Below are 13491 nucleotides of genomic sequence, written 5' to 3' on the forward strand. Positions count from 1 at the left end.
TCTATGATTGATCTCTCTGGTTATGCCTTATCACTAACATAAATTTTTAATACTAAGAAAAATTATACATGAAATAAGCTCAATTGTGTAGTTAAATACATAGAATAAAATTTGCTCTTTAAATAAATAGCTTTAAAATAATTTGCTCTTTTTTAATTAAGTAAATGATTAGTTAAACCATGGTCGTGAAAATTTATAGGAGGAAATACCTTTCATCTAATGCAAAATAATTATAATAATATTATTTAATCCAAACTTGGGGTAAATATGTAGATATCTTCTTTTAGAATATGGACACGTAGTTCACAGTTCACTGTTTACTTTGATATCAACCGAGTTTTATTGTCCTTGTAGTTTACTTTTGGATTTATCAAGATCTACCCAGTTTCCAATAAAATTATTATAGATTTTTTCTATCTACATTAAATTTAAATAATGAGGCAATAAATTATGCTTAATAATTCAAGTCAAAAAGAAAGTTTTATTTTTTTCATTTTTATAGAATCATGTCGTTGTTGAGTCATTTCTATATTATATACTCTTTTTAGTATTTTTATCTAGCTTTATTGAATTTACTAAGAGTGATTTTTATTCTATATTCTTTGAAAAAAGTTAACTTCCATTAATCCTTATAGGCACATATCAATCGGTCTCCTTTATGTTATTAAGAAAATATTTCCAATGACAAAGGATATGTTTTTCTTCAGATGACTTGTGCAGATGAATTTCTTACTTCCGTATAACTATAAATATTATATATATATATATATATATAGATATATATCCATTACTTCGAACAATAGACCAAAGATATCTAAACATTCAAATATTCAAATGACTTGAGCACTCATTATTATTAACTCGCCGACACGAGCACTCATTATTATTAACCCGCCACTAGATCTACTAATACTTATAAAATTACCTTCCAAATATTTAGTTTTAGCAAATGAAAATTTTAGAATCTAAAGTTGACCTCCATAATTCGAGCTTTTCTTGAACTCTCTCTCTAATCTTATCCACAAGGACATTATCAACTTAAAGCATAAACTAACACACATCCTCCTATAAATATCCAGTAGGAAAATACATAAGGCAAAAAGATATGAGCCTAAAGCAGACCATAGATGTATATTAGGTCAATTCTTTTTGTATTTGAACACAAGAAACAGCTCTAATATACATATCTTTAATGACTTGAATATCAATAATATCAACATCTTTTTGTAAAGAACTCTCCAAAGTATTTCTCTTGGAACGTTATCATAATATTTTTTTCCAAATAAAAAAAAATCATGTAGATTCTCCTTACTCTTCTTATATTTCTCCATCAAACCTCTCAATAAATGGATAGCTTTCATAGTAAAATTTGCCCTGCATGAATCGAAACTAAGTTTGAGAAATTTTTGTATCACGTTGTAAGTTATTTTCAATTACTCTCTGGCATAACTTTGATGTATGCAACATTAACTTAATTTTTCTATAATTTGTAAACTCTTGTGCATCATTTTGTTCTTAAGAATAAGAATCAATAGAGTTTTTCTCCACTTATAGGGCATCTTTTTAATTTTTAAAGTAATATTTAAAAAATTTAGTAAGCCAAAACATTCTAAGATAGAATATTTTCGCACTATTATTATAATACCATCCAGTCCTACTGCTTCGTTATACTTCATTTTTGTTAAAGCATTCTTAACTTTTATTTTATTAATGCGACGGTAGAAATAAAAAATTATCATTATTTATGATACTAAAATCATTAAAGTTAATCGTATTTTCATAATCTTTATTAAAAAGTTAATTGAAATATTTCACCCACCTACGCTGAATATTCTCATCGAAGGAAATCACTTTTTTTTATCCTTAAGATACCTTACTTGAGTTAAATTTTTACTTCCATCATTTCTTTATCTGACTACTTTATACATATATCTTTTGCCCTCTATAGTATCTAGTCAATTATAAATATCACAAAAAATAAAATTCTTAATATCACAAATTATTTTCCTAGAATCCCTGCGGGCCATCTTATGTTTTCTGATTTTTCAAGTTTTTACATTTAAAATAAGTTTTATAACAAAACTTTTTATTTTTTTATATTTTCTAGAACATTACTATTCCGTATCAACTATTTTATTCACAGGAGTTTTTTTTTTTTTTATTCTTCGACCAAATCTTTTACAACTTATTTAATAATACTTGCTAGTTCAACAAATAAAGTATTAGGTTCTTCATTAACATCTCAAATTTTATGCTCTTGAAGTTTACTAATAAAAATATTTTTATTAACATCTTTTAAATGTCCTCCTATAATTCTACAACAATATTTCATTATATATTTTTTTTAATTTTTTCAACGCTTCAACTTAAAATCAAAACAAATAATCGATGTTTGAGTACTTAAATTTTTACTTAGAATGAATTTACAATCTTTATAATCTCAACAATATATTTTTCTCATAAGAAAATAATTAATTTTGTGTTTTATTGAATCAATTTTTATAAGTGATAATATGCTCATCTCTTTTTTAAATAAATAATTACCAATAACAAAATCAAAAGCTAAAACAAAATATAATATGGCTCTACATTATTAGTCACTCCAAAACTATAGCCACCATGAATACTTCTAAAATCTTCAACACTCTACCAACATATCTATTTAAATATCTTCCAATAAAAATTCTTCCTTCAAGGGGCATTTAAATATCTTCCAATAAAAATTCTTTCTTCAAGGGGTATTATTTGTATTAATCATTCTAAATCATTTAATTTTTTTCTTTTAAACATATATCCAAACCTACTTAGAGAACATAAAAAATATAATATTAAGAATCTTAGTATCAAAAATAAACTTTAGATCTATGATTTTATCTCCAATTCTAATATTTTTTATAGCATTAACTTTCAAACTCATATATAATTGCAACTACACCATTTCTAGTAATGGTAATTTAGATGTGTCGCATAGAAGTATTTGGGCACTGACCTCTTAACAGTTACATTTAAAAATTGTCTCAAGTTGTGAGATTTTTAAAATTATGGAGTCTATAATTTTCTTATCAAATCTCATAGAGATATCATTGAGGTTTCCTATTTACTACAAATCATATATTGAGATTTATAAAAATATGTTGAATATTTATTGTGAGCTATGTCATGATTTGTTAACTTCAAGATATCTTTTCAAATAGTGTACGATCAAGTAACTAATTCAATATTTTCAAACTAGAGTTGTATTATTATTAAAACAAAGTCAAAGATGAAATCTAGCATCCCATAGAAGTATGAAAATAAAGAGAATTGCACAAGGACGAAATCAGTTTCATTTCATTAGCAAGAAAATGGGGGTTTGGTTGACTTCTATTCAACAAAATAACAAAAGTTTAACATATGTCTTTGTTTTAGGAAGAAAGAAGTTTGTATGAACCTTCTTCATTGACTTCCTACTTTCACAAACTCTGTCCTCAACTTAAAAACATATTCAATGATTTTTTAGCGCCAACTATACTGGATTTATCATTTCTCTTCATCCAGTATAATAAATGGATATCATTTCACAAAGTGGTAACAAAACCAGCTCTTATGAATGAAGACAAATCCAAGATTTATCCTTTATAAAACATAGTAAAACTGTGATATTTGTGTAGCCATAGACATAAGTTGATCCCGCAAACTATATGAGATTGTGCGTCCTACTTTTGTGATCATTGTTATGTTTGTTTTCATTTTCAATTGATTTTTTGCTTGAAATTGTATTAATAACTTAACACTATAGTTCCCAAGTGGGTGCGTCAACAGCTATGACCTCTATCTAGCATTATCTTCTAGTCATGTAGTTGGTGAGGAGCTGATCCCTTACCGCTAAAGCATCCCTTTGCTGCACATATGCTTCGATAAGCCATGCTTATAGGCCTAGGTCATTACTAGAGGTGGACGTTGCCGTAACCACCGGTTGGTTAGATGTGGCATTGTTGGTGCCAAAAAGCACATAAAGAGAATTCTTTATCTCACACTAAATTTAGGATGGCCTAGCTTAAGCTAAGGGAATGATTTCCACTAGCCTAGGCAAGTTCACGACAAGTCAATTTGGCTTGTTTTTTATCCTACCAGAACTACCTAGTGCCTAAGTAATGGGTGTAACTTTTTGTCACTTCATCATTTTCTACCTCCCTTCCAGCTTAAACGCTAAAGTTTAAATGCATATAAGAGCTTTATGAAAATACGTAGTTTAATATGAGGTGCCATTACACCATGACAAAGTATCTACCCCACAAATATTAATTTCTCTCGTAGTTTAATATGAGGTGCCATTACACCATGACAATGTATCTACCCCACAATATATGTAGGTAGAAAAGTTACTTCAACTCCATTGTTGAGGAGGTAATACGAATGAATGGTTTTGAATAACTCGAAATTTATAATCATAAAAGCATTTCACATTACTACAAAGATTATTCAGCATTGGCAATGTAAAAAGTAGAAGAATGATTTCTAATGACAAATATGCGTTGAGGTGATGAAAATATGATGCTCAAGAGAAACGATAAATATTCCTCTTCAAGGTCTTCCTACTTTGGAAGAAATATTGAGATGCAAAGACTAGAACTGTATTTCATTTACAATGACCAATGAATTTTAAAATAGAAACAACAAATTTGCAAATCAGTAGTAAGATTACTTATATCTATGATGTTTTTGAGGCTTTCTATATCATGTATTCATGAGAACTGCATATGCTTTGATTCTTCATAAGAGAAAAAAAATTCAACATTGACCTCAAAAGTTTAAATCATAACTCTTAAATCAAAATAAGCGCATATAACCAACAACAGATACATTATCTCAGGCATTCCATCAACCAATGGCAAATATTCTACGAATCCAAATTTCCACAAAGCAAAAGTAAAATAACCGACAAAATATGAAAATCTTAGGTTCTTTCCCATCTTACTTTGCCTCTCCCGCTACATCCTGCTCAACCTAGTTCTGGAATTGTGATCTCCCCTGCGACTGGAGCGGCAGGTCGAGGACCAAAGAGGGTAGAGGCTCGGCGGGCTTGGTAGCATTGCGGGAGAGAACAGGAGTGGCGATGAAGGTTTTGGTCTTGCTGATAGGGCGAGACTGCTCGAGCTGGACGAAATCCCCAACCTTGAACTGATTATCGGGGTCATGGGCCTGATACTTCTTCTTCATCCGGACACGGCGCTTGTACTTGGGGTGAGGTGCAAGGCGGATGACTTCCACGGCCACTGTCTTATCGTTGGTTGCGCATACTACGCGGCCCTGGAGCTTCTTCATGGCTTGGATGGAGAGAGACGAGGGAGCAGGAGGCGGATAGGAAGAAGATGGGATGGGAAGTTTGGGAGAACGAGGAATGGAACCATTGAGGAAACTGGACGGGTGAGCTGCCTGAGAGTACGGGGCTCTGAGGAATGAGCCTGGTAAGCCAAGCATGGTTGCAGTTTGGGAGATGGAGATAAGGGTGAGGAGAATATATCAAGCAAAAAAATAATTAGAGAATTTACATAAACACAACATAATTTTTATATATTTAATTATCTAACACTTAAAGTGTATATATGCAACATTTAAATCTAATAAATCTAACTAAAAATGTGTATTTCACTTCAAAAAATTTAATAATAGTGATATTATTAATGCAATATTAAAGATTTGAGTATTATGCTAGTAAATATGCAAGTTTGGGGCTAGACATGTAAATACATAAGAATTTTGTGTTATGTGTAAATGCACCAAATAATTAAACTTAACATATATTTTCTATTAAAACAAGAGAGCAAGTAAGCTTGGTGGAGAAGTTTACTGAAGCAACAATCATTTTCTTCTTCATCTACTTGATTATTGTTGAGCAAATCGCTTCCTCTCCTATTTTAAGATAGTAGAGCAAATAATTTGAGGCTATGAAGTAGCTATGAAAATAATGATTTGTCATTGAATACATTATTGTGTTCTTTTATTCATTGAAAATGTTTCATTTTTGAACACTCACAAAAATGGCAAGTATTTATCCCAAAACATTGAGATAAACCGACTTAGCTACCAATCAACCTTGCTTTTTGACAACTTGTGAGGGGGGACATCTCTTGAATTTGACTTTACAAGAATCATATTTTTGTCTTTCACTAAGAGAGTCCAAAGCTCTTCTAAATTTTCTCCATTGTACTTTGAAGCGGGTTTAGAGTGAATATAGTTTTTCAATAGATCAAACTTTTCTTAAGGGTTTTAAATATGATGAACCGAACTAATTATTCATAAGCATTTTATCAAAATTGAATTTGATGTTCTAACATTTAATCTCTTTAAATATTTTACACAACATTATAGTAAGTCTGGCCAACATTCCTTAGTTTGAATGACATGATATTGTAAAAGTAGAACATGTCATTAGTGATGCAAGCAACCTTCTCCACATTAGTTTGATACATTTTGATTTGATGATAAATAAGAAATGTGTCAGTAAAGATCCTTGCTATAAAGATTATTATCAATTTGAAGTGAGTAATAAATCATGCCAGTAATTCTCCTTAGGACAAGTCAAATTCAAGTTAGTGAAAATGGTACATCTCATACTTCTTGTAATTCTTTGTGCTATGATGATGGTTGATATTTAGTTAAAGAAATGAAATTTATAATAAAATAAACTTTCAGAGGCTTCCAAACCTCATAAAAATGAGCTCACCCAAAGTTATGGAAATTAATGAAATCTTTATTTAATTGGCATTTAGCTATTGATATGCAATCGATGGCATGCTAAATTGATGTCCACACCTAGCAAGTTGGCTATGGACTAGGTAAAAACATTTATATGGGATTAAAGGAAATTATTGTATTAATCTCTCAATGCTTTAAATCAAAGAAAGTGTTGTGGTAGAAGTATGATTTCAGTCATCATCTTAAGTAAAGTCTTGTTCAATGTTCTCTAAGTTCTTAAGGTTGTCTTTCCTTTAGTCTATCGAGTTTTACTATTTTTGCTTGGATTTTATTGCCTTCATTTAGCATGCCCAATATTTTAACAATATTCCATCAATAGTAAGAATTTTAAAATATCACTACAACTTTTAATTCAATATGGTATTCTTAGATGACTACTTTAAAAGTGTTCATTATTGGTCAACTAAAATTCTCTTAATTAGTTGTTAGGGTATTTATTGTGAAGAACTGTCCATTGCAATGTACAAAAGGTGATATTTTTTAGATGTGATTTGTAACATCACCTAGTGCTCGGTCTTCGTAGGATTGCCACAAAATTATATATGAGACTCATAATAGAAATTTTTTTGAAAGAATCAAGATTCAGTTAAAAAAAATGTTTAAAGTTGGTATAAATAAAAATCTTATGTTGAACCAGATGCCACTAATCAAATAGTTAGTGATAATCTCATTAATAATGATATTGCCAACATAAAGTTTGATGATTTATAACCAATTAACATTAGTTTTAAAGAATAAAAATGGTGATTTGATGAAAAGTTAAAAAAAATCTATTTATGAAAAGAGTTATAATTTAAAATTAGTTTTGTCATCATCTTCATCATTAGATTATGTTATAAACGTCATTCAAACTTTAAAATGTCATTATCATCATTTGAATTTAAGAAAACTTTTATTTTTAGTAATAATAAAATTTTAACTTGTTTAATTAATGATGGATAAATGAAGGGAGAAAATGATCATCATTAAAGCAACATTACAAAAACATTGTCTTTCCATTTATTGTTAGCAAAATTTTGTAAGTTTATGGAAGGTGGGTAATATTTCTTTTAGCATGCTTAATTTATTTAACTTTTTGCACTTGTTTTTGAATGAAATTGTATTTTAAAGAAAAATATTTTCATGTTTTTTTTTTTTTGTTACAGGTAAAACAAGAAGGACAATTGAAGCAAATTGAAGCAGAAATAGAGTGAAATGGAGGCAATTAGAGCAAATGCATCTGCCAGTAGATTGGCCCTTAGGCGCCATTTTCTGGCACCTAAGCGCTGGCCACTAGCGCCATGGTGCCACAGACTCGCGCCTAGGTGTCAGTGTCCTCCCATCAAACCGAGAAAACGACGCTTAGGTGCCAAAACTGTCTGAGGCGGTTTCAACACTCCCCAAGGAGTTATCTGACGAATCAGGATGGTTGGGGTGGCACTTCTTAGCATTTCCAAGTCCTATAATTCTCTAGGAACGCCAAGAGGTCATAGATAGAAGTAGGTATTGTAGTTTTTTACCTTTTCTTAAGAGATTAGAGAGGGGATTCCAGTGAATTATGAAAGAGAATTGTATTAGCATTGCAAGGAGCAGTTAGAGGGATTTTCATTTCTTTTTCAGAGAGGAAAAACTAAGCATTGTGTTCTTTATTGTTTTGTTATTGTTGTAAACACATATTTAGTGGATTTGCTTTAATTTAATGAAATTTTATGTTGTGTTAAAAATGCTTTGTGAGTATAATCTTTGCACTTTTCTCTCGTGATAATTATGTAAAATTTGTAGGATGAAGATTACTATATAATTAATATTTTAATCTTAATGTGATGGTTTTTACTTCATGCTTAATTTACTTAGCAATTTGATCAATTGGTATGTTAAAATCTGTTATGTATTTATAATTACTCGAGAGAGCTATGACTTTAATAACTAGGAGAAACCACATTGCACTAAAAGGTGAAGGAAAAGTAGTTCATAGGGCAATGCAAATAGATAGAAAAACGGGCTTTGATGAGTTTAATTTGGTTTTTCTGGAGTGACTGAAAAAAACACTAACCAAGTTTGAACCAAACTTCTTTATGCACTCGAAAGAGGGTAAAAAAGTGATTTGCTCCTATTTGTCACTACAACAGCAACAATTCTTAGTGATTAAACCTACATTCTAGTTAGTCAATTATAAGAGAAAAGTTATTGTATCAACCTTGAATTTGATCAAACCAACTGCTCAAGATAGGTTTAATTTAGACTTAGCATTGTAATCTAGGAGTAGTTGTTAGGAAACCACTTATCAACCTTCCAAACTAGGACCTGAAAGTAATATACTAGAACTTAGCCTAAGGAATTAACTACCTCACTTCCCTGTAGGATTGACATTCCAGACTCATTTGAGCCCTATATTACTAAAATGATACATATTCTTGTGTGATAAACCACAGTGAGTAATATTACCTAATTTTAAGAAATCAATTAATTTGCTAGGGAGCAGATCAAGTTTCTCGTGCTATTATGAGGACTTACATAATTGTGACACTCAGTTGGGCGGATCAAGTTTCTGGCGTCGTTACCGGGGAAGTGACGGTAAGAAAAACTTTAGGAGAATTTTAGCTGAACCTAAAAGACATAGATTTGTAAATTGTAGCGTTATTATCTAGTGTATTTGATTATTGTGTGTTTATTTTAAAGAAAATCCAAAATACAAAAAATACTTTTGAGTGCTTAAAGTATTAGATATTTATCCTATTAGCTAAGTCTTTATAGTTGAATGCGTAGTTCAGAAGCCGCAAATCTTGAACCATACGACTCATAACTAGAAAAAAAATTTAGGAGGATTAGGAAATAGAAGAGAGTCCAAAAAATTGTTGTGGAAATGGCAGATCAACAAGTTTATGAAGATCCAGTCTTGGATTATAATGCTAATAGATCTTTGAGAGATTATGTGAATCCTACGGTGGAAGAAATTCACTTAAGTATACAAACCCCCACCGTAGAGGCTAATGCCTTCAAATTTAAGCCTACTATAATTCTAATGGTGCAAAATAATCAATTTAAAGGATCTCCGTCTGAAGATCCTAACTTAGATTTAGCGAGTTTCTTAGAAACATTCAAGTAGAACAGTGTCTCCAGTGATGTTGTTAGACTTAGATTTTTTTCCTTTTTCCTGAGTGATATAGCCAAAAAGTGGCTTAATTCATTAGAAATGGGTTCAATTAGAACGTGGGTGGATTTAAACCATAAATTTCTAGCTAAGTATTTTCCAACACCTAAAATCGCTTAGTTGAGGAATGATATCATGTCAATCTGTCAACATGAAGGTTAATTAATTTATGAGGCTTGGGAACAATTTAAAAAACTTCTTAGGAAGTGTCCACATCTCACATTGTCTGATTGACTTATTATTCAAACCTTATGTAACAGATTAGTTTGATCTCTAAGAGTAATCATCAACGCTGCTGCTGGAGTATGTCGAAATCAATTGAGGAGGCTTATTTTCTTATTAAGGATATGACTACCAACAAGATTCAATGGCCCTCCGATAGAGTAACCCAAGAAGGTAACAAATTTTCTTGAAACATATGTGCTGACTATTTTAACTTTTTAAGTAGCATCTATTGCAAGAAAGCTAGACCAATACAGAATGATTCAACTTCAAGGACCTCCATTCATTGAGGAAAATTCTTTTGAACAGTTGATTGATACTAACTCTTTTGAAACTATCCCTGTGACAAACAATCTCTCAAATAGCTCTTATTCTAATGATTACAATTCAGGCTGGAAGAATCATCCCAACTTTAACTAGAAAAATAATTTTGGAGCAGAAAACTAATCATGGGAAGATAATCAAGTTAATTCTATAGGTAATTGGAATAAACAAGTAATTCTAACTTTGAGCCTTCTTTTCCTCTTGAATTTAACTCCAACCCATAGTTCAAGGAGAATAAGTTATCATTAGAAGAGGTTGTTATTTAAATGTAAAGTCAGCTACAAAGCTAAGGGACTGTAATAAGGAATATAGAAAACCAATTGGGACAAATTGTTAACTTACTTAGTAATTGGCCCCAAGGAACTCTTCCTTGTAACATTAAGATAAACTCTAAGGAGGAGAATAGTAAGCAAGTTAAAAATATCTGAAAAATAAATGAAAGAGAGATGGAGGATATGATTCAAAAGAACATTAAGTTGAGAAAAGAGGGATGAGACCGAAAGACCTATGGAAGAAATTCTTAAGGAATTAGAAAAATTTATTTCTCCAACTATGATAAATATAGAAAGACCACATCCACTATTTCCTCAAAGACTAAAAAAAATAAAAATTAGACCAACAATTCTGAAGATTTATAGAAGTATTCAATAAATTAAGTAACTCAGTAAAATTTGATCCAAAATCTGAAAAACCTATGGAGAACCTGAACCAAAATTTAGAAAACCTTGAGCTATCTTAGAAGGATTCATTTCTTATGGCTTGTAAGGAAGACATTAATATGCAAATATGGAAAATCATTGAGAGAATATTTGATTTAGAAAGAACCATTATGAACAATAATATGAATTAATTTTCTAAATACCCTAAAGATGACTATTATAGAGCTGATAAGGATAAGTTGCAAAATAAATTTAAAATTGAAGTTTTAGTAGAAATTTGAAGAATTGCAAAAGATTTAGTGATTGATCGACGATTACTAAATTAGAATTTTGATCGAGGAGGAATTTTTATTCGTCGGGTGATGAATTTAAACCAAGTGTTTCTTGGGAGGAAACCTAAGGTGCATATGCATTAGTTTGTTTTTGAGTTGCGACTGTTTGCGGTGTGTTGTGTTCGTTGTTTGTGTGGATTGGAATGTCTGATGATGATTGTGGACATTAGTATTGTGTGTAGATTTCTTTATTGTATGTTAGTAGAATTAGATTTGATGTTCATTTATGTTTAGTTTTCACTACTTTCGTTGAGATGATGACGTATTTCCTTTTTACTGGTTTTACTGGACATTATTGGTCAATGTTTGTAAATTTGAAATATTTTTGGACAAATGTTTGGTGCATTTAATTAACTCTATGCTGATATCTGCACTGTTAGTTAAACTTTCTTCAGTTGAATGTTCATTCTAACATGTGTAGTTTATATTTACTTTCTGCTGCATATTGATCTATCCTGATGAGTACTTGAAAATATTTATGATAGACATGTGAGATAGACTATATTTCTGATGCTATGATTTTTCTTCCATCCTATATTTCCTGTACTGAATGTTATATATGTTAAAATTTAAGTTTGGGTGGGAGAAAAGTTTAACTTCAGCTGTCCTCAGTAGCTTGTTTATAAAATTGATATCACTTTAAAATGATGTGAGATATGTGTTGTTATCTTTAGGATGCTATAATTTTGATTTTGGGGATGTTTTAGAAGACTTAGTTGAAATTCTTGATAGGATTGTTCTAGTGTTAATGCATTTTGTAGGAAATAATAGAAAAATGATTTTACTATTTATGATAGGAGAAAATTTTATATTTGAAAAACAAAGATTCTTTAATCTACATTTTTAAAGAATTTAGACTCTATTAAAATCTATTTTAAACTAATACTTATAATTTTCAAGTAAGGGAAAGTGTTGGGTTTTAAACTATAGGAGGAGGATAGTGACATTCAAAATCATTAAAGGTCTATCCATATATAGTAATCCTCACCTAAAAAATTAAGGATTAAATAGATACTGAAAAAAAAGTATGAAAATAGGAGGAGAAGCTTGAGGAGAAAGCTTAATAAAAAATTGGTTTCACTATAATCTTCTTAAAGGAAAAGACCTTACTAAAGTCCTAAACTTATTTTTCTTTAAAAAAAGGTATTATTAAAAAATAAATTTATATATATAAAGTACTTAAATTCTATCTTTTACACTTTTTAGGAATCCTAAGTTTGACAAATTGCAATTAATTTTGAAGCAGATAGAAGATCTAAATTTCTAAGTTGAATACTGACCGACTTTTTGTAAATCAACAAATACAAGAATTTGATGGCTCTACTAGAAGAATTAATTTCTAGCAACGACGTCCAAAAACTTGATCGCGACTTTATAGATGTGTCTAATTTGATTAAGATGTATAAATATAATGTTCAATAATGTTAAAGTCAAGTTTATCAACGCAAGTATACGTATCGCTCAAGTAATATAGGGCTCTAATGGAGTCCTAGATATCGATCCCACAGTGAGTAATTTAGAATTAAGGACTAAGATCTTAGAAAAGCAATACTTTAATCACAACAATGACGTTCAATTTGCTTATCTGTCACTAATAGCAATTGAAATAAATAGATAATTTTAATAACTAATAAATAACTAATGATATAAAGTAGGGTTTAATTGTGATATTCAATATACAAGAAGCATCCTTCTCCTTGTCAAGAAATTATAGTGAATGAATAAAATGACTTAGTTCAATTTATATTGTGTCAAATAAGAGCATACTTATTCTTTACCCTTTGGTCAATGCATAAAAAACATTGAGTAGTCTTATGCTTGTTTACTGAATCTGTGGCTAGGTTGGGAGGATACCAGCTCTCACTTCAGAGCTCCCACGTTCCTATCACCTGAGGGCTAACATCTACACTTCAGCACCCAAACAATAGGGCCGAATTGAGTATTTTAGTCTATCACTCTAAAATCTCCAATTCTACGTCCGAGAATAATATTTTCCTATTTATTTGCACCAAACTTCCAAGGGCTTTGACCTCCCTGAATCTTGGATGTAATCTTCACTTTAGTTGTAAAACTCAACATATTTTAA

At 30.4% G+C, this 13491-nt stretch overlaps 1 protein-coding gene across 1 annotated transcript; it reads right to left on the bottom strand.

The window, feature by feature from the left end:
* Window positions 1-4777: 4777 nt before the first annotated feature.
* LOC110019725 (30S ribosomal protein S17, chloroplastic) lies at window positions 4778-5490 on the bottom strand. Its single transcript, XM_020717515.1, has one exon. The coding sequence runs from the start codon at window positions 5458-5460 to the stop codon at window positions 4987-4989; it is 474 nt and encodes a 157-aa protein (XP_020573174.1). The 5' UTR covers window positions 5461-5490; the 3' UTR covers window positions 4778-4986.
* Window positions 5491-13491: the final 8001 nt, after the last annotated feature.

This window comes from Phalaenopsis equestris, unplaced genomic scaffold, assembly GCF_001263595.1.
Source record: "Phalaenopsis equestris unplaced genomic scaffold, ASM126359v1 Scaffold000074, whole genome shotgun sequence".
NCBI classification, from domain to species: domain Eukaryota; kingdom Viridiplantae; phylum Streptophyta; class Magnoliopsida; order Asparagales; family Orchidaceae; genus Phalaenopsis; species Phalaenopsis equestris.

What these genes read in the sequence shown, in the direction of transcription:
- LOC110019725 (XM_020717515.1), bottom strand. Translation starts at nt 5,460, where the DNA reads ATGCTTGGCTTACCAGGCTCATTCCTCAGAGCCCCGTACTCTCAGGCA.